General features: G+C 57.7%; 1 protein-coding gene across 1 annotated transcript in view; it reads left to right on the top strand.

The window, feature by feature from the left end:
- PITPNM3 (PITPNM family member 3) overlaps positions 1 to 18,370 on the top strand; it is an 87,651-nt gene that overhangs the window by 62,857 nt on the left and 6,424 nt on the right. Inside the window, exons 5-17 of the mRNA XM_060133011.1 lie at positions 42 to 118; positions 469 to 704; positions 3,588 to 3,777; positions 4,180 to 4,302; positions 4,758 to 4,942; positions 7,338 to 7,510; positions 8,791 to 8,961; positions 10,240 to 10,434; positions 10,971 to 11,119; positions 13,894 to 14,010; positions 16,407 to 16,523; positions 16,825 to 16,973; positions 17,255 to 17,404. Of these exons, the coding sequence (XP_059988994.1) occupies positions 42 to 118; positions 469 to 704; positions 3,588 to 3,777; positions 4,180 to 4,302; positions 4,758 to 4,942; positions 7,338 to 7,510; positions 8,791 to 8,961; positions 10,240 to 10,434; positions 10,971 to 11,119; positions 13,894 to 14,010; positions 16,407 to 16,523; positions 16,825 to 16,973; positions 17,255 to 17,404 (2,032 nt within the window). The remainder of the gene's footprint in view (positions 1 to 41; positions 119 to 468; positions 705 to 3,587; positions 3,778 to 4,179; positions 4,303 to 4,757; positions 4,943 to 7,337; positions 7,511 to 8,790; positions 8,962 to 10,239; positions 10,435 to 10,970; positions 11,120 to 13,893; positions 14,011 to 16,406; positions 16,524 to 16,824; positions 16,974 to 17,254; positions 17,405 to 18,370) is intronic.

Genomic DNA, 18,370 nt, shown 5'->3' with positions numbered 1-18,370 from the left:
AGGGAGGCCTGGAGATGCTGAGTCCGCTGTCCGCCCCACAGGAGAACTGTACCGGGTTTCCTTGAGAAGGCGGAGGTTCCCAGCCCAGGGAAGCATTGAGATCCACGAAGACAACGAGGTGGGTTTCTGAGGGTGTCCGGGCCACCTCTGTGGTCAGGATGTCAGGAAGAGCTCCGAGCTGGTAGGCCACCCAGTTTTCACTCAGCTCTTCATTTGACTTGCTGTGTGATGTCGTGCCGGTCCCCGTCCTTCTCTGGGCTTCTGGGTCCCGCATGAACAAAAAGAGTCTCTTGGGACTCTTCCCACCCTGACACGGAGGGGCTTGCCCTCCTGGCAGCCTGTGCCCCTCACTCTGAATGCACAGGAGGTGCCGTCAGAGTCCCCCTGTGTGTGTGTGAGCCTCTGTGTGCCCCTGCCCCCCCCTCCCCATTGCCTGTCTCTCTCTATCCTGACCGATGTCCCTCTTAGGAAGGCTGCCCGCAGCGCTCCTGCAAGACGCACGTCCTCCTGCTGGTGCTGCACGGGGGGAGCATCCTGGACACGGGCTCGGGGGACCCGTCCTGCAAGGTGGCCGACATCCACACCTTCAGCTCCGTGCTGGAGAAGGTCACGCGCGCCCACTTCCCCGCAGCCCTGGGCCACATCCTCATCAAGTTAGTCCCCTGTCCCGCCATCTGCTCTGAGGCTTTCTCACTCGTCTCCAAGTGAGTCCCTTTCTGCTTGTCTGGACTGGCTGGGGTTGGTGGGGGGCCGAAGCAGAGGGGCCGCCCCTGCCACGTGGGTACGTGGTGGGCAGGTAGGTGCCTGCCTAGGCCTCTCTGGGGTGTCAGGTCCCGACCAACCACGAACATCACCAGTGGGAAGTGGTCAGCTGGAGTCCAAAGTGATTAACACTTGCGCACCGAACCCTCCTCTGCCCGCGGCTGGGTGGCGCTCAGACCCACTTCCTGTGCTCAACAGGCCCTGGTCTCGTTGGCCCAGACAAGGAAGCTGAGGCATTGAGAGGTTAAGCAATGTCCCCAGGGTTACTACGCAGCCCGTGGACCCAGGAGTCAAACCCAGGCAGCCCCACTCTCGAGCCACACAATTAAGAGCCAGTAGAGATGTGTGCTATGATGGAGGGGGCACAGGGCACTGCAGACACTCAGAGAGAGGGCCAGGGAGGCTTCCTGGAGGAGGTGACTTTTGGGTGTGCTTTGAGAGTAGCGTAACCTGTGAAGGGTCCGGGCTCTCCGGTCAGCCTGGATTTGAGTTCCGGCTGTGTAACCTGGGGGAAGTTGTGTAACCTGGGGGAAGTTGTTTAACCTCTCCCTGTGTGTTTCCTTATCTGTAAAATGGGGATGATCATGGTATTAACCACCTCCTAGAGTTTTTGTGAGGATTCTCTGGGCTAGTGCGTGTGAAGCACGTGGCAGGGCGCGGGCATTAGCTGAGACTCACATCGCCATCCTGGTAGGGGAGAAGGCACTGTCCTTGTTGGTGGACAGTGGGCCGGGGCAGGAGAAGAGAACCCTGCTGGCTGGGAATAAGGCTGTGTGATTGCACGGCTTAGTTCTTCACGAACCTGCCCTGGAACCAGTGCGGGACAGATTGTGAAACTGGGGGCCCTCAGAACCTGGGGGACTTTGGGAGATCCTGACCACTTCTCCAGGACCCGGGGGCTCCCTCAGGTGCTCCCCAGATGCCTGCCCTGTTGAACCAGCTGAAGGTGGTGCCTGGAGCCAGCTGGGAGCCCTGGCTGCTCAGCAGTGATATAGGCAAACAAGAGCCTGAGCACCTGTGTGGCAGACGGCTGGCTCTCGAGCCTGGAGCGGGGGTGAAAGGGAGGCCAGTGGCACCTCGGCCTCGCCCCTCACCCCCTTTCATAGCTCCTGCAGAGGAGCCCCCATCCATGTGGGGTTTGGGGAGGGTGGAGAGGGATCCCCAGTCTGGTGCCAGCTCCCCAGGGGGGTGGAGTGCGTGCTCTGGATCCGGTGTGGCTCTAAGGAGAGGGGCCCAGCGTCCAGCTGCTTCTGGGGGAACACGGGGAGGGCATGCGGGGGTCTCACTTCTCCCCTCTGAGAGAGAAAGGAAAGTCTCCTCTGCCTTCTAGATTTATCCGTGTTCCCAGGACACGGGCTGGGCAGATCCCAACCAGAGTTGGAAGGAAGGAGATTCGGTCAGGAAGGAGAGTAGTGCCCCAACCTGATTAATGGCCCAGATCCGGGGTGTGGTTTTTGTTAAACCGCTAGGCGGTCGGGCTCCCCCTGGGTCGGCTGAGTCTGGAGGGCAGGAGCCCTACAATCTGCATCCTGACTTCCTCCAGGCTCTTGCTCTGCAGCGGATTTGGGAGGCAGAGCTGAAAGAAGGCTCTGTCCATCACTGCCAATAGTCGGAGTTAATTGTGTTCCTTTATTATCAATCTCAGGACTCCCCACCCCTACCCCCTCTCCCCCAGGACATCTGACCTCCAGAGCTGGGTCACCCAGCCCGGGCCTGATCTCCAGGAAGACGAATGGTCCAGCATCCGCTGGAGGGGACAGCGGGAGGGAGCCTAGCTCTCCCCCAGGCAGCTCCTTCTCCGGGCCATCGATCACCCCTAATCACTGCTGGGAAGGAGGTCTTTCTCAGCTAATTAAAATCTCTCCGGCTGCAATTGAGGGCTGTTTCCTCTAATTTGTGTTTCTTTTGGAGATGAGGAATGGCTGTTAGGCCCGCCTGGCACACCATGAGGTCTCTGCCTCCTGTCCAGGGTGCCCTGAGCCCTGTCACCTTCCCCAGTTTCTGTCAGGTCCCTGTTGGGCCCTGGGTCGACCTGAGCTTGGACTACGGGGGAAGGGCAGGCTCTGGGGAGGGGACGTACAGTCCCTCCCTCTGTTTTCCCTCCCAGCCAGCTGGGTCCGATGCCCCAGGGGACAGAGGTAGGACGGGTGGGGTGCAGGCAGGCACAGGCAGCTGGGAGCTCGTCCCTGTTGGGGCTGAGCTGCCCAGAGAGAGGGAGGCAGGAAGTGAGGGGCCCACGCAGCGGCTGAGGATCAATCCACGGTTGGGGGGGTGCTGTAGGATAGGCTCTCTCAGTCCTTTCTGGGGTCACAGACCTTTCTACAAAGCCCTTGATGGCTCTGATCCTCTCCCCAGAAAGATGGACACGATATCATGCGTGCAGCTGCGTGCCCACCTCCAAGCTGTGGCCGATGTGTGATACCCATGCCTGGCACGCCCTCTCACCTCCCTTCTAGCTTCCCTAAAGCCTTTCTTGAGGCCTAGTTCAAACCTCACCTCCTCCAGGAAGTCTGCCATGATGACATGTCCCCACCCTGATCCACACCAGAGGCTCCCTCCATAACTGGGGTGTCCTTTGAGGCCATACAGAAAAGGGCAGAGAGCACTGCTGTCATAAGAGGCACAGGGCCCACATCATGGCTGGCACGGGGTGGACATACAGGGGAGGCTTGCCCCTCCCTCCACCCCCACCCCATTGCCTGTGCTTTGTCTCGTCCGGCTCCTGCCTGTGTCCTCCTGAAGAGTCCCCGAGCCGAACGCCCAATTCCTGGCCAGCATGTGCTCTCTTTTGCCCGGCTGGGCTTACCTTGGCCCCCTGTCTGCAGCCTGAATCCCTACAGCCACGATGAGGGCTGTCTCAGCAACAGCCAGGACCACATCCCTCTGGCCGCCCTGCCCCTGTTGGCCATCTCCTCCCCGCAGTACCAGGATGCAGTTGCCGCCGTCATCGAGCGAGCCAACCAGGTGTACATGGAGTTCCTCAAATCCCCCGATGGGATTGGCTTCAGTGGGCAGGTAGGACAGCCTGCCCTCACCTCCCTGTCCTGGTCCCTGCCTGGAGAGAGGCTGGGGTCTTCCAGAAGGATCTAGACCAGGGTGCCCTGGAGCCCTGGCTTCTGAGATCCAAAGAGGCTTTTGAGACCTTTGGGTTTATCCTCATTTTACAGATAGAAAAACTGAGGCCAACATCTGAGTTCTGATTTTCAGCCCATGCTGATCTGTGGCCCAAGTCTGACCCCTGACTGTAGCCTGCTTTCTGTCCTCAAGTTGACCCTCCCGTCCCCCTGTTGGGACCCTCAGCGCCTCCCTGGGACAGGCTCCTTGTTCGCCCGCGGACAGGCGACCCACGCTCTGGCTGGGTGTGGAGCGGGGGCGTGGCAGTGGGCAGGCCTGCAGTCCCGGCTCTGCCTTCTCCAGGTGTGTCTCATCGGGGACTGTGTGGGGGGCCTCCTGGCCTTCGATGCCATCTGCTACAGCGCGGGGCCCTCAGGTGACAGCCCTGGCAGCGGCAGCCGGAAGGGGAGTGTCAGCAGCACACAGGTGCGGGCCAGGTAGTGGGACTGGGGGAGGGTCTGTCCTTGGGAGCCCCAGCCCCAGCCCCAGGGGAACGGGGCCTCTCCTGGGGGAGCAGTGTTAGCTTTTCGTGTTTGTGCTGGGACATCCACGTTACAAGGTATCGTATCACAGTCCTGCAAGAATAGTGGGAGATTATTATTACCGGTGAAGAAACTGAAGCCCAGAGAGGGCTCATGCCAGGTTTGGTCCCTAGAGAGCTGTCCAGAGTCCTGCTGGGTTGCCGAGCCCTTTGGACTTGGGGGACAGCCCTGTGCCTAAAATCCCACCGTTAACTGTGCTGTGGCTCCCATGCCCCTTTTGGAAGAAGGACTGCCTCTCACACCGTAGGAGGAAGGGGTTCACTTATGCTGGGGGAGGAGGCGGGGCCCCAGAGTCTCCGGTGACTGAAGTGTCCTCCTGTCCTCTGCTCGGCCCCAAAGGACACCCCAGTTGTGGTGGAGGAGGAATGCAGCCTGGCCAGCAGCAAGCGACTCAGCAAGAGCAGCATCGATGTCTCCAGCGCGTTGGAGGATGAAGAACCCAAGAGGCCACTGCCCCGGAAGCAGAGCGACTCCTCCACCTATGACTGCGAGGCCATCACCCAGCATCACGCCTTCCTATCGAGGTAACCGCTCCCTGTGCCTGCTGCCTTCCGGCAAAGCGTCCAGGGGGACAGAACCTCGGCCCAGGGTCCTCTGGGAGGCCTGTGACTCCCAGGCCCTTGCATCGGGGTAGGGGGGAAGGGACGAGCAGTGAAATGATGGGACCAAGGCCATTCCCCACGGACCCTGCGCCGAGACCCGGGACTCTGCACACTGCGTCCGCCCCACTCCCCAGCTTGCAGAGAGCTGGGGGCAATCGATCTCACCAAGAGAGTAGATGCTACCCTGCAGCCTGCTTCACTGATGGCCTTAAGAATCTGGTGAAAGAACAGACGTAGGTGTGTTTTGTATTTCTTAGTATTGTGTTCTTGGTATCTCTCAGATGGGGCAGCAGAGGCCAAGGAGGTTAGGAACTTTCCAGGGACCACACAGCCAGTTACTGGAGAGTTGGGGTCAGCATTTTGGTCTCCCAGTGCCCAGCACCCAATGCACTCTCATTCGAAGGCCAGCCGGGTCCCTCCATGGAACTGCCCACCCTTTAACTTTGTAGAAGAGGCATGATAACAGACACTGGCTAAATGAATTATCTGTACATTTATTCAGGATTCAAATGGGTATTGAACATAGATCCAAACGGGAAGGAACGCCTCTTTTCTTCTTCCCTTTCTCCTCACTTCTCTCCTCCCATCCCCCCTCCTTCTTTTCCACCCAAATGATAAGTAGCAGGAGGTCATCACAGCATTTGGAAAATGGATCCTCTCACCATTGCTGACCTTGGAGTGTTTCCTTGCAGTATATTTTTTACTTGCTTTGCCTATAGTTTTACTTTAAAAAAACCCTCTTATATTGTGTTCTTTTCCCCATATAATTAAAAAGTCTTGGTAAATATTCTTAAAAATATTTTTTTGAGTGAATGGATGACATCTTACCAGTAACTAGACACTTCGGCTTTTTCCAGTTCTTTGCAATTATAAACAGCACTCCAGAAACATCTTTGTGCATATATATATATATATATATATATATATATATATATATATATAGGGGTTATTTCATTCAGATGGATTCTTGGAGGAAGAATTATTAGGTCAAAGGCTCTGCATACTCAAATCATATTTAAAGCCCCTCTGAAAGATTATTCTTTAGAAGAGCAGCTACATTTCAAGTCAGGTTGCAAGGTAAAATCGTACCATTTCTGGTTCATCCTTGAAAAATCCTTTAAGAAAGCCCCAAATTTGGAGGGTGACGTGAAGTTGGAGGCTCTCGAGAGCTGGTCCAACACAGCCAGCTCCTCCTTCTGGTGTAGGGACAGATGGCTGTTTCTCTGGCAGTTAAGTAGTTGGTGTGTGTTTAGGGACCACGCTGTACATGAAATACGAATCGTTAAACACCAGGGTGGTCATCCTCACTGCAAGATGCTCACGCTGCGAGAGGCGGGGGGTGTGGGGATTCGGACCCTCGCCCCCGGGGGTGGGGCACTAGCACACGTGATTCGATGGTTATTTCTAAGAGTCCCTTTCTCCTCCCACTTGAGTATTTTAGTAGAATTTGCATTCCGTTAACGGATTCATAGATCATGCGATCCTGCTGGACTTTCTTAAACCCCGACCAGTACCTACATGCAGCTGGAAGGTCAGGGAGGTCCCCAGTTTTCTGCCCATTCTCAGCAGCCCGCTCTGGGTCTGTGACTAAACATCTACTTGAAGTCTTTGGGGCAACGGGCACCTGGGAGGGGAACGGCTGGAATTCTGGGTGTCTCGTGTTTTTCTCTTTAAGCTCAGCTTCCTTTGTGGGCTAGAGGGGAGGGAAGACCAAGCTGTTTGCATCTGTGTCTGCGAGTTGCCTGGAACATGAGTACCGCGAAAGCCCTCCTCCTGGCAGAACTGATGTCACCCAGCTGTCTGGCCAGGCCGGGCTTCTCTGCTGGACAGGGCAGGAATTCACAGTGTGGCCATCACAAGACCAGTACGATGGGGCGGACCTGCCAATGCGCAGGGGGCTTAGGTTTTCAGGTGCTCAGTCTATTTTAGTGAAGAAAGTTTGATTGGATCATGGCCACGCGTGTTTGTTCAAGTAGTGTCTGTGGCTGCCCGCGTGCCACGCGGCAGAGTTGAGTTAAGTGGATGTGATGGAGGCCATATGGCCCCCGAAGTCTGAAATATTTACCATCTGGCCCTTTACAGGAAAAGTTGGCTGATTGCTGCCTTACCCAAATGTTGGCCAGGCCTTGGTGTTGGATGCTGAGATGGTCGCCATCTCGTGTCGGTGGTCCATCAAGTGGACTCCGGGTCTGAGCCCCGCCCCAGAGACGGAGGGCGGGGCGCTGCACCCCGGACCTCAGGCTGCTCTGCTAAGTGCTCAGCCCCTGCGCTTGGTCCTCCCCTAACCTGCGCCCCCCTGTCTTCCTCCCTCGGCCAGCATCCACTCGAGCGTGCTGAAGGATGAGGCTGAGCCCCCTGTGGCCGGGGGGCCCCAGCTCCCCGAGGTCAGCCTGGGCCGCTTGGATTTTGAGGTGTCCGACTTCTTCCTCTTTGGCTCGCCCCTGGGCCTGGTCCTGGCCATGCGGAGGACGGTGCTGCCCGGACTGGATGGTGGGTATGGCACGGGCTGGGGTTCAAGATGCCTTTGGGTCACTAGGCCACTGTGTGAGGGCCTGGAATTGGGGAGAGCGGGGGCGGGGAGGGCCATGGAGTTGGGGTAGATGAAGAGAGAGGCGAGGAAGAAGAAGAAGGGGTCGGGGGGGGGGGAGGAGAGTGGGGCAGTTTCCCTAGATGGGCAAAGGTGAAGCAGCTCCTGGTGGATTTCGCTGTCCCTGTCACATGCCCCAGACTGATTTGTGCCCCCATTGTCCAGCTGTCATGCTGTCAGGGAAGAGAAGCCCTATTGCACCCACCCGCTCCATCCCCAGCGCCCAGGCAGGCCCTCTGCAGCCAGGTTGGTCTTACTGCCCCCTGCAGATGCCCTGCTCACCTCAGTGCTTTTGTTCTCGCAGTCCCTGCAGCCTTCAGTGCCTTCTCCCCATCCCTCTAAGATCCACACGGAGGTGGCTTGCACCAGCAGATGGCTTAGCAATGGCTCTGCGGATGTAAGAGGCTGGAGGCACCTCGGAGAACAGTGGATCAGGGATTCTCGAATTTCCTTAGCACCCAAGTTTACCAACAGCCTGCACTATGGAACAGATAAAAAGTGGCGGGGGGGTGTCTGCTAGAAGTGGGGAGAGGAGGCAGAATCCCACGGCCGTCCTTAACGTTGCTAAGGAAACCTAGGGCTCCCTGGATGCTGGACCGTCCAGTCCTCTAAGAGGGACAGTGAGGCGCGTTGGTGAGCTGAAGCCTCAGTGGAGACACCTGCTGGTCAATGGGAGAAGTGTTCTGTCGGCTCTGGCAAACTAAGAAGTCTACTTACTACCGGGCCTGGGAATTGAGCGGGCCGAAGGAAGGGCTGCTGATCCTGACTGAAAGATCCTAGGTCCGCTTCATAGTTCAGGTGGCAACTAAGCGACAGCTAGAAGAATTTAAAGGAGTTTGACCAGTGGAAATAGTGGAGGGCGTCCTGCTAGGAGGAGGGGCAGCTTGAGCAGAAGCGCAGAGAAAGGAAAGCAGCAAGCCTGGCTGGGGAGTCACCGACGCCCACCGTGGCTGTAGTGCTGGGCGCCTACAGCGGTGCTTCTAGGTGGGGCAGGTTGGCAAGGCATTGAAGGCCAAGCTGAACCTGATGGCTTTGATCCTGTCGGTAGCAGGGAGCCATGGCAGGTTCTTGAGCAGAGGAATAGGTTACTCAAGGCTGCAGTCAAGGGAGCCTCCTAGGGCCAAGGGAGCAGGTGCTCAAGGGACTTCCCCCATGTATCCTCCCACTTCCCACCCCCACCCAGGTTTCCAGGTACGTCCTGCCTGCAGTCAGGTCTACAGCTTTTTCCACTGTGCAGACCCCTCTGCCTCCCGGCTTGAACCACTGCTGGAGCCCAAGTTCCACCTGGTGTCGCCTGTCAGCGTGCCCCGCTACCAGAGGTTCCCGCTGGGTGACGGACAGTCCCTCCTCCTTGGTAGGCCCTCAGGAGTATAAGAGTGTGCTGAGCCGGAGGCTGGGCCCCAGCTAGGAGGTGCCCCAGGGCCACCCTCTCTGGTCCAGCCCCTCCAAGCTAGTCAGCTGTCAGAGTGACTAGACTCACCTGAACAAGGACTATGTGCTCTGTGCGGGGGGGACAGGAAGACAGCTGACTCACCTGCCTTCCGAGCAGCCCACCTGTGTGAGCACCTGTTCTGCAGAAGGCATCTTCGGGCTCTGCCCCGTGACCAGCTCCCATGGCCGGGACCAGCATAATACTTGAGTTGTCAGACCTGATTGTAAGTCCGGGGATCCATGCTGAGTGCCATGCCTAGAGCCCAGCCTGGACTCTGGAGGGGCAGGGCACGGAGTGGGTCACCCTGGAGGGCTTCATGGAAGAGGGGGCCTTCAACCAAGGCATCGGACAGGTGGAGAAGAGCTGGAGGATGGGGGTTGGAGAGATCTTCTGGGTGAAGGGAACATCAGGAGCAAGGGCAGGTGGGTGGGGGGGGCGTGGCCTCCAGGGCTTAAGTGGAGTGAGCCAGGCATGGACTGGGGTGAGGCCAAGGGGAGGCCTCTACTGGACAGTCAGGGGCTTGGAGATCAGAGCCTTGTCTCCGTACCACCGTTCAGGAAGTTTAGCCAAGCCGGTTCAGAGATTTGGGCCAGATTGGGGGCGGGGGCTGCTGTGCACGTGGCTCATTCAGGATTAAAATCCAATTGACCCCCCTTGCCCCATTTCAATGGAAACTTAATTTCCAAAGTCCTCTTTTGTCAGGAGCTTCCGTAGATAGAAGGGGCTCTAAAACCTTCCCACATCTTAAAATGTCACTCTCTGCTCAGGGCATCCCCCTGCCCCCAGGGGGCGCCCTCGCTCCCAGGATGGAGGCCCCATTCATTTCCAAGCTCAGCCAGTCCTCTGTGGCTCAGGGAGGAGTCTGATACAAGAGCACGTGGTAACGTGCCACCTGTGACCTCAGCTGGTGCTTTGGGGGCAGTGTCCCAGACGCGCCCTCGGCCGCTCTACTGGGGCTGGATGTGATGGTCGGGACCCTGACTCGTGCCTGCGTAACCCATGGCTTGGCGGAGGTGAAATCTGACTGCATACTACGGTGAGGGGGTCCCGTCAGGCTCTGGGGTAAGAGGTGCGGGCTGCCCGCTGGGCAGGTGAGGGAGCAGGCCGGGCTCAGCCTCCCGCCCAGCACGGGGCTGGCGCACACGGGCAGCTTCATCTGAGGCCCGCCACTCGGCCTTGACTGTGAAATTCCCCCTCCAGCTGACGCCCTGCACAGCCACAGCTCCCTCTTCCTGGAGGGCAACTCCCGGGGCAGCCCACCGCTTCTGGAGGCCCCGGCCTCACCCCCTCACGCCCCGAGGTCCCAGCGCCCGGGGCGGAGGATAAGCCAGGGCAGCTCCCACAGTGAGAGCTCGGAGTCCTCGGACAGTCTGGCCCCCGTGGGCACCTCCCGCAGTGAGTGAGGGTCTCCCGGGCCCTGCCTGCATTCGCGGGAGAGGGAACCCTCCTCCGGGCGGCCGCTGGCCCACTGCCGGGGCTGCCGAGGGCGGGGGAGGAGGGGACAAGGGAATCCAGACCGAGCTCCGACCTCAGAACTGTGACCTCTGACCCTGGACAGGGGCCCTGACCTCTGACCGTGGACTGAGCCGTGACCTTGCCAGGCCTCGACTTAATCCCAACGTTCAGTTTTCCCCCTGGGAGTCCCTGTGACCAACAGCCCTGGGATGAGACTGTGCACGTCTCCGTGGGTCAGGCCCCCATCCTGGGGACCAGTTTGCAGCACGCGCCCTGGGGGAGGGGTGGGTACGCGAGGGGGCTGGGGGGTCGTTGAAGGCGGAGGAGAGCTCATTCTGAGCCGAGCGCTCTGGCCCCAAACTTGTGCCCCGAGTGGCACATCCACCCCTGGATCCGGGCCCCGGGGTCCCACGCTGCCCCTTGGGTCAAAGCCCCGGGCAGGCCGCTCTGACCTTGCCCCCCTCTTGGCCCCGCAGTCACAGCCAAGTGGTGGGGCAGCAAGCGCATCGACTACGCCCTGTACTGCCCCGACGTCCTCACCGCCTTCCCCACCGTGGCCCTGCCCCACCTCTTCCACGCCAGCTACTGGGAGTCCACGGACGTGGTGGCCTTCATCCTGAGACAGGTACTGCCGCCCCTTCTTGGGAGGGCCCGTCCTTCTGGGGAGAAGAGGCTGACCTCGCGGGCCACGCTGGACACTGGGAAGGCACCGAAGCGCGGCGAGTCGGGGGGTGACCCGGACAGACAACGGTTTTCCTAAGGAACGCTGGCTTCTGGCCAATGGCGTGGTACTTTCTAGAAAATTAAATAGACACCACGTAGGAGAATGTACCTATGGTTCAACTTGGAGACTGGAGTCATCATGGCTGTTCCCCTGTGGGTCTCAAGGTCCTCGTCTCTAAAATAGGTGGAGAGAGAGGCCAGTGACTGAGGGAGAGCCTGGGGGTGGGTAGAGGCTGGCAGGTGAGGGTCAGATCACATGCACCCTCCACAGCCAAGGTCAGAGGGGGATTTTATACTGGGTCCGATGAGAAGCCACTGCGGAGTTTTGAGTAAGGGAGAGAGATTGATATTTGAGAAGGAAGTCCTGTGGCTGCTGGTTGGGGGGCAGGAGAGCAAGCGTGGGGTCCCAACCTCGAGGTGGCGGCTTGGGCTAGGAGGCTGGTGGCAGAGGTGCCGAGGGGCTGCCGGGTTTGAGGTGTGGTGACAGGACCTGCTGACATTCGGGCTGCGAGGGAAAGGGGGGGGTCCCACGAATCCTGGTTTCCACTCGATTAACTATGGTGACACCATGCCCTAGGGCTGGGGAAGAGCCGGGCTGGGCGGGAGGGGATACTGAGTCTTGGGTCTGGACCTGGGAAGGTGAGACGCCTGTTAGATGTTGGGAGGGAAGGTGAGTGGAGAGTCTGGGGCTTAGCTGGCTTGGAGGTAAAAATGTGGCGTCATCAGAGCTTGGATGGCATTTAAAGCCAGTGATGGGTTGCCCTGCTTCTCACACCAGTGCCCACGTGTGAGTTTTTTCCCCACAGCAGGCAAGTCTCTGACCTCAGCTGGGTGTCCTACAATTTCACTCAGTTTTGACATTATCTATCTAGAGATAGGGTCAGATCCCGCAGTTAGTTAAGGGCTCAGCCCTACAACTGCCCGCCCCTCCCCCATCAGATGTCAATCTTCAGGTCGTCACCTGGGTTTCCCTCTCTTTTTTTTTTTAAACATCATGAAAATTTTTTTTCTTTATTTTTTTTTGGCTGCGTCGGGTCTTAGTTGGCGCACATGAGATCTTCATTGAGGCATGTGGGTCCTTTCGTTGCAGCGCGTGGGCTCTCCGTTGCAGCGCGTGGGCTTCTCTCTAGTTGTGGCATGCAGGTTTTTCTCTCTCTAGTTGTGACGCGCGGGCTCTGTAGTTTGCGGCACGCGGGCTCTCTTGTTGAGGCGTGTGAGCTCAGTAGTTGTGGCGCGTGGGTTTTAGTTGCCCCGCAGCATGTGGGATCTTAGTTCCCCGACCGGGGATTGAACCCACGTCCCCTGCATTGGAAGGTGGATTCTCTACCACTGGACCACCAGGGAAGTCCCTCACCTGGGTTTTCTGACTCACAGGCTAGCTATAGAATGGAGGTTCCAAAGATCCTCTCCTTGGATTCAGTTAATTTGCTAGAGTGGCTCACAGAAGTCAGTTTATTTACTAGATTACTGGTTAATCATAAAAGGATTTTATAAAAAGGAACAGCCAGATGGAAGAGATGCAAAGGGCAGGGTATGGGGAAAGGAGATGGAGCTTCCATGCCCTCTCTAGGGCACCACTGTCCCCAAACTCCCATGTGTTCACCAACCTGGAAGATCTCCAAACCCCATCCTTTTGGGTTTTTGTGGAGGCTTCATTACATAGACATGATGGATTAAATCACTGGCCATCTGTGATTGCACTCCAACCTCCAGCCCCTCTCCCCTGTCCCGAGGTGGTGATGTGGGGCTGGGGCGGGACTGAAAGTTCCAACCCTCTGATCACAAGGTTGGTTCTCCTGGCAACCAGCCCCATCCTTAGATGCGGTTCAAGTCACCTCATTAACGTAACGAAAGACACCTTTGTCTCTCTCACTTAAGAAGTTGCAAGGATTTGAGAAGCTTTGTGCCAGAAATTGGACAAAGACCAGATATCTACTTCTTCTTATAAATCACAACATCACAGATACCGAGGGAGTTACTGTAGACGGAGAAGTTCAGGGAGGAGTCCTGGAGTGGATAGACGGGAGGGGGCCGCTGCGTTGGGCAGGATGGAGGTCACGGGGCCTTGACAAGAATGGCTTCAGGGGAGACACAGGATCAGAAGGCTGCCTGGAGTGAGGGAGGGGAGAAGGCAGGGGGGGAGTGGAGACAGTGCAGGGCGAGTCTTCTGTGGACTTTTGCTGTCAGGGAGAGCAGGAACATGTCATGGTTGTTGAGAGGGGTCCTAGGGAGAGGCACTGTGACGGCATATTTAGATGCTAAGGAGAATGATCCAGTAGTGAGGGACTAGCCACTGATGTAGGGTTGAGAGGGGAGCTGGCTCCATTATGTTCTTGAGGAGGTGGGTGGGGCTGGGTGGGACCAGGTCACCCACCGTAATGGGGGAAGGCAGAGAATGGGTACAGACGCAGGTGGCTGCTAGGTTTGGGTGTCGAGAGCAGAGGCTGCTCCCAGGCCAGAGCATTTGAGAGACAGTGGTCTGGCCCCAGCTGTCAGGACAGGTGGGCAGAGTGGTAGGTGCTGGGGGCTCCCGGCCTCCTGAGGGTCCCAGGCTGGGAGGTGGGGAGGCCTGGGGGAGGGCCTGACTGGCCGCAAGCTGGAGGGCCCTGACACCATGGGGAGGAGGGAGAGGGGCCCAGGCGGCCTGACCCGGAGTCCTGCTGGGCCGCTGATCAGGTGATGCGCTACGAGAGCGTGAACGTCAAGGAGAGCGCTGGCTTGGACCCCGCGGCACTGAGCCCCACCAACCCCCGCGAGAAGTGGCTTCGCAAGAGGACCCAGGTCAAGCTGCGGGTATGTGCTTGTTGGAGGTGCCTACGGGCTGAGGCTGTGGTCTCGGGGAGGTGGGGCTGCCCCCGGGGGCTGGGGCATCCACACGGCGGGGAAGGGCTTTGGTTCGCTCCTCAGATCTCCGTGCTCATACATGCTGGGATTCGGGCTTAGACGAGGCCCCCAGGGCTGCAGTGGAGGGGGAGGGGGGATTGGTGCGATGGGGAGCTGGCTGCCCGTGGCCTGGCTCCACAGGAGCACCACGGGTGGGGCTCCAGGGCGCTGGGGATGGTGAGGAGATGCCAATTGTGGAGCAACTGCTATATGCCAGGCCTCTGTGGACGTACCCAGGGGTCCGAAAGAGTCTTGCACACAACCACGGGGCTCACAGCCCGGTGTGGCGTTTGCCATCATATAGAGGGAGGCACAGATTAGGAAGAAGATGAAGAGAAGGATTGTCAGGGCAGGCCGTGCGGCGCTTCCCTGAAGAAGCATCATCTCTGCAAGGTATTGACGTATGAATAGGAGTTCAGTAGGCATACATTCATTTACTCAGCAAACGACGGTCAATACCCACTGTGTCCCAGACCCTTTGCCAGGCAGTGGGGCACAGGGATTTACAAGCACAGCCACTGCTGTGGTGGGCACTTCCAGTCCTGTGGGAACATCAGACATGGACCCCAAGAACAGTCCTAAATGGTACAAGGTGATCAGTGATCCATGAATCAACTCTTTTTTTGGTAAACATATTTATTGAGCTATAACCACATTTTATACAATTCACCCACTCAAAGTGTGCAATTCAATGTATCTTAGTATATTCACCGATGTGTGCAGCCATCATCGTGGTTAATTTTAGATCATTTCCATCACTTCCGAAAGAAACCCCTTACCCTTTAGCTACCGCCCCCCTCCCCCAGCCCCCTACTGCCACCCCTAACCTTAAGCGGCCACTCATCTACTTTCTGTCTCTATAGATTTGCCTGTTCTGGACATTTCATATAATGGAATCATACCATAGGTGGTTCCTTGTGTCTGGCTTCTTTCACTGAGCACCTTTTTCAAGGTTCATCCGCGTTGTGGTTTGTGTCAGTACTTAATTCCTTTTTATGGCATCTTTCCATGTGTTTATTTCCATGAATGCGCTCTTCCCTTATCGGTATTCTTGTCAGCAGGCCTGCATCTCCCACTTGACTGAGGGTTTCCGGGTCAGGGTCCATGACTGGTTCCTCTCTGCATCCCCAGAGCCCAGCTCTGGGACCAGTGCAGATGAGGTGCCTACAGATGTTTGTTGACTTGAATTGAAATACCATGGAATTGAGAGGAGGCAGAGACCATCTCTGGGGAGTCCACCAGTGCTTCTTGGAGAGGACGAAGTTGAGTCAGGTCTTAGTGGATGGGCTGGAAGAAGGAGGCAGGGGACCAGGGATGCCATAGAAAGTGGGGGGACCAGTGTGAGCAAAGGCCCAGAGGCCTCTGCAGAGCCTGACCTGAAAGAACCAGTGGGGCTTCGAAGGGCAGCAGCAGGAGATGGGACTGAAAAGATTGCCCAGCAAAGTTTTGATGCCAGGCTCAGGATTTGTACTTCATCCCGAGGGCCCCGGGGGGTTAAAAGATCTGTGCTTTATAAAGACGGTCGATCTGCCACGGGGAATGTTTTTGAGTAAGAGGGCTCCTTTAAGATGCTACTAGCAGAGCCCAGGGGAGAGGTACCTGGGTGTGGGAAAAGACACAGATGTGGGTGGTTCTGTAAAGATGGAGTGGTTTGGGTCTTGAAGCCAGGCTGGGAGTGGTGGGCAGCTGGGGCCAATGTAGGGCTACGGAATGAATTGAAACCAGACGTGAAGAAGGATGGGGATGCTGGGATAGTTACAGACAAGTGACGCGACGTCCAGCATTGCTCCAGAATGATCTGGAGCGGGGTGGGGGCATCCAGCCAGGGAAGAGCAGAGCCAGGATGGCCGCGACTGGTTTCCGGCCACACGAGACTTCCTATGCTGTTTTCTCTACTCTTGACGTTTAAATCGCCCACGAAGCAAAGACAGATGGTAAACGGCTACTGGACGTGAGCCGTGATGAGGAAGGAGGAAGTGAAGGTGACCCTCAGTTTCCAGCCTGGGGATCTAGAAGGATGCCAGGCTCTGAGGACTGGTTGTTACCTCCGGGCCATGTGGAGAAATCAAGAGCGGAGGATGCTGGGCTGCAGGAGCCCAGGGCTCCTTGGAGACCACGTGAGGGTCTAAGGGTCTGTTTCCCTCGTGGATTCCATGGGGACACATCTCGGAAGCTCTAACGAGGTTAATAGGAAGGAAGGCAATATCCGGCGGGTGTGCATCCCTCCAGCTGATCCTGTGGCTGACGTAAGGAAAAAGCCAGGTCAAGTCCCCTTGCAGAAGCTGAGCTGGTTTCTGTCCTTCCAGAATGTCACCGCCAACCACCGGGCCAACGACGTGATTGCTGCCGAAGACGGCCCCCAGGTCCTGGTGGGGCGGTTCATGTACGGGCCCCTCGACATGGTGGCCCTGACCGGGGAGAAGGTACAGAGGCTGGGCCATCCCCTCCTGGGTACCACGTGGCACGTGCGGTGAGGGCTGCGGAAGGCCTGGCTGCACGAGGTGGGAGATGCTCACGCAGGTCAGGGAGGGAGAGCGGGAGTGAGGGATGGACCGGGTGCCTCGGAGAAGCTGGTATGGCTGCAGTAGAGAGAGGAAAGGTGGGAGCCAGGAGCTAGCGTCGGACGGGACCCCAAGCCCTGCTGCCTTGGCAGAGAAGAGCTCCCAAGCCCAGCCCCAGCGCCCCAGCCTTCAGCGGTTCCCCTGGGCCCCTCACTGCCTGCAGGTGGACATCCTGGTGATGGCAGAGCCTTCCTCCGGCCGCTGGGTGCACTTGGACACGGAGATCACGAACAGCAGCGGCCGGATCACGTACAGCGTGCCGCGGCCCCGGCGCCTGGGGCTCGGCGTCTACCCTGTGAAGATGGTCGTCAGGTAAGACCCAGGTGACACTCTCACGGTGCTTTCACCCGGTTCCATGGCCCTGCCAGCCAGGCCTGTCCAGAAGATGGGGGCCTCGAGGTACTGTCTTCGGGACCCTGTCCTTGTCTGCAGGGAGAGAGGAAAATGGGATGCGGTCGCAGCTGTAGCATCAGGAGATGCCGCCCAGGTTCTCTCTCAACCTGGCCCTGACTGAGCTCTGACCCCGGCTGTGGGCTGACCTTGGCCTCAGGCTGACACCTGACCTTGAGCGCACGGCTGGCCATACCTTTCAGGGGCGACCAGACCTGCGCGATGAGCTACCTCACAGTGCTGCCCCGGGGCATGGAGTGCGTGGTCTTCAGCATCGACGGCTCCTTCGCGGCCAGCGTGTCCATCATGGGAAGCGACCCCAAGGTCCGGCCAGGGGCAGTGGACGTTGTCCGGTGAGTGCACCCTCCCTGCAGGGGATGTGTCCCCCCGGGGCAGGGGCCAGCAGCCCTGGGGGATATGGGCCAGGAGCCGGGAGTCCTGGCTTCACCTCCAGCAGTAATTTACTGAGGCCCTTGAGAATCTCGGATGCCCTCCCTCCCTCCCTATCTTCCTCCCTCTGTTTATTCTAACACTGTCTGAGCATTCTGTGCAGTGAATCAGGCCTGGTCTCTTGCATTCAGATCCCAGTCAGGATAAAATTGGTGTGTTCTGATTACCGGTTGCCGTGGAGCAAATGCTCCGTACTTAGCAACTGAAGATCGTACTTTATTATTCTATCACATCATTGACTGGCTTCTGCTGGGAGTTTCTCCAGCAATGGCAGTCAGGTGGCGGTCCAGGCGGGGGGTCATCTGAGGGCTCCACTGGGCTGGAGGTTCAAGATGTTCAGGATGGATGATGAGCTCATGTGTCTTGTTCCTCGGCTGGGGCGCCTCTTTCTCTCTCTCCATGTGGCTGTTCCATGTGACCAGCCAGGTGGTCTCAGACCAGCCAGACTTTGTACCTGGTGGCTGACTTCCACCATGGTGACCGGCCTCCTCTGGTTCCTAGAGACCCAGCTGGAAGCTACAAGTGTTCTTAGGACCCAGCCTCGGAATTCAGTGTCCTTTCCACTACGTTCTATTGGTTATAAGTGAGGCGCAGGATCGAACCAGATTCAAGGGGAAGGGACCACATAAAGGTGTGAATGCTGGGGCACGTGGCTCACTGGGAGGCCATCTTTCAAGACTAGCTAACACAGTGCTAATCGAGAGATTGCAGCTATTACAGCTGATTGGAGAAAGCAGAGCAGACTTCCTGGGGCAGGTGACATTTGAGGCAACTCCTGAAGGACGGATATATATATATATATATATTGCAGTCCATGCCATTGTACAAATATTAGCACATGCAGAAAGACAAAAAGAAGAAAATACAAA

Source organism: Lagenorhynchus albirostris, chromosome 20 (genome assembly GCF_949774975.1).
Source record: "Lagenorhynchus albirostris chromosome 20, mLagAlb1.1, whole genome shotgun sequence".
NCBI classification, from domain to species: Eukaryota; Metazoa; Chordata; class Mammalia; order Artiodactyla; family Delphinidae; genus Lagenorhynchus; species Lagenorhynchus albirostris.
Note: the sequence above shows the minus strand (reverse complement) of the source record. Positions and strands in the feature narration are given on the sequence as shown.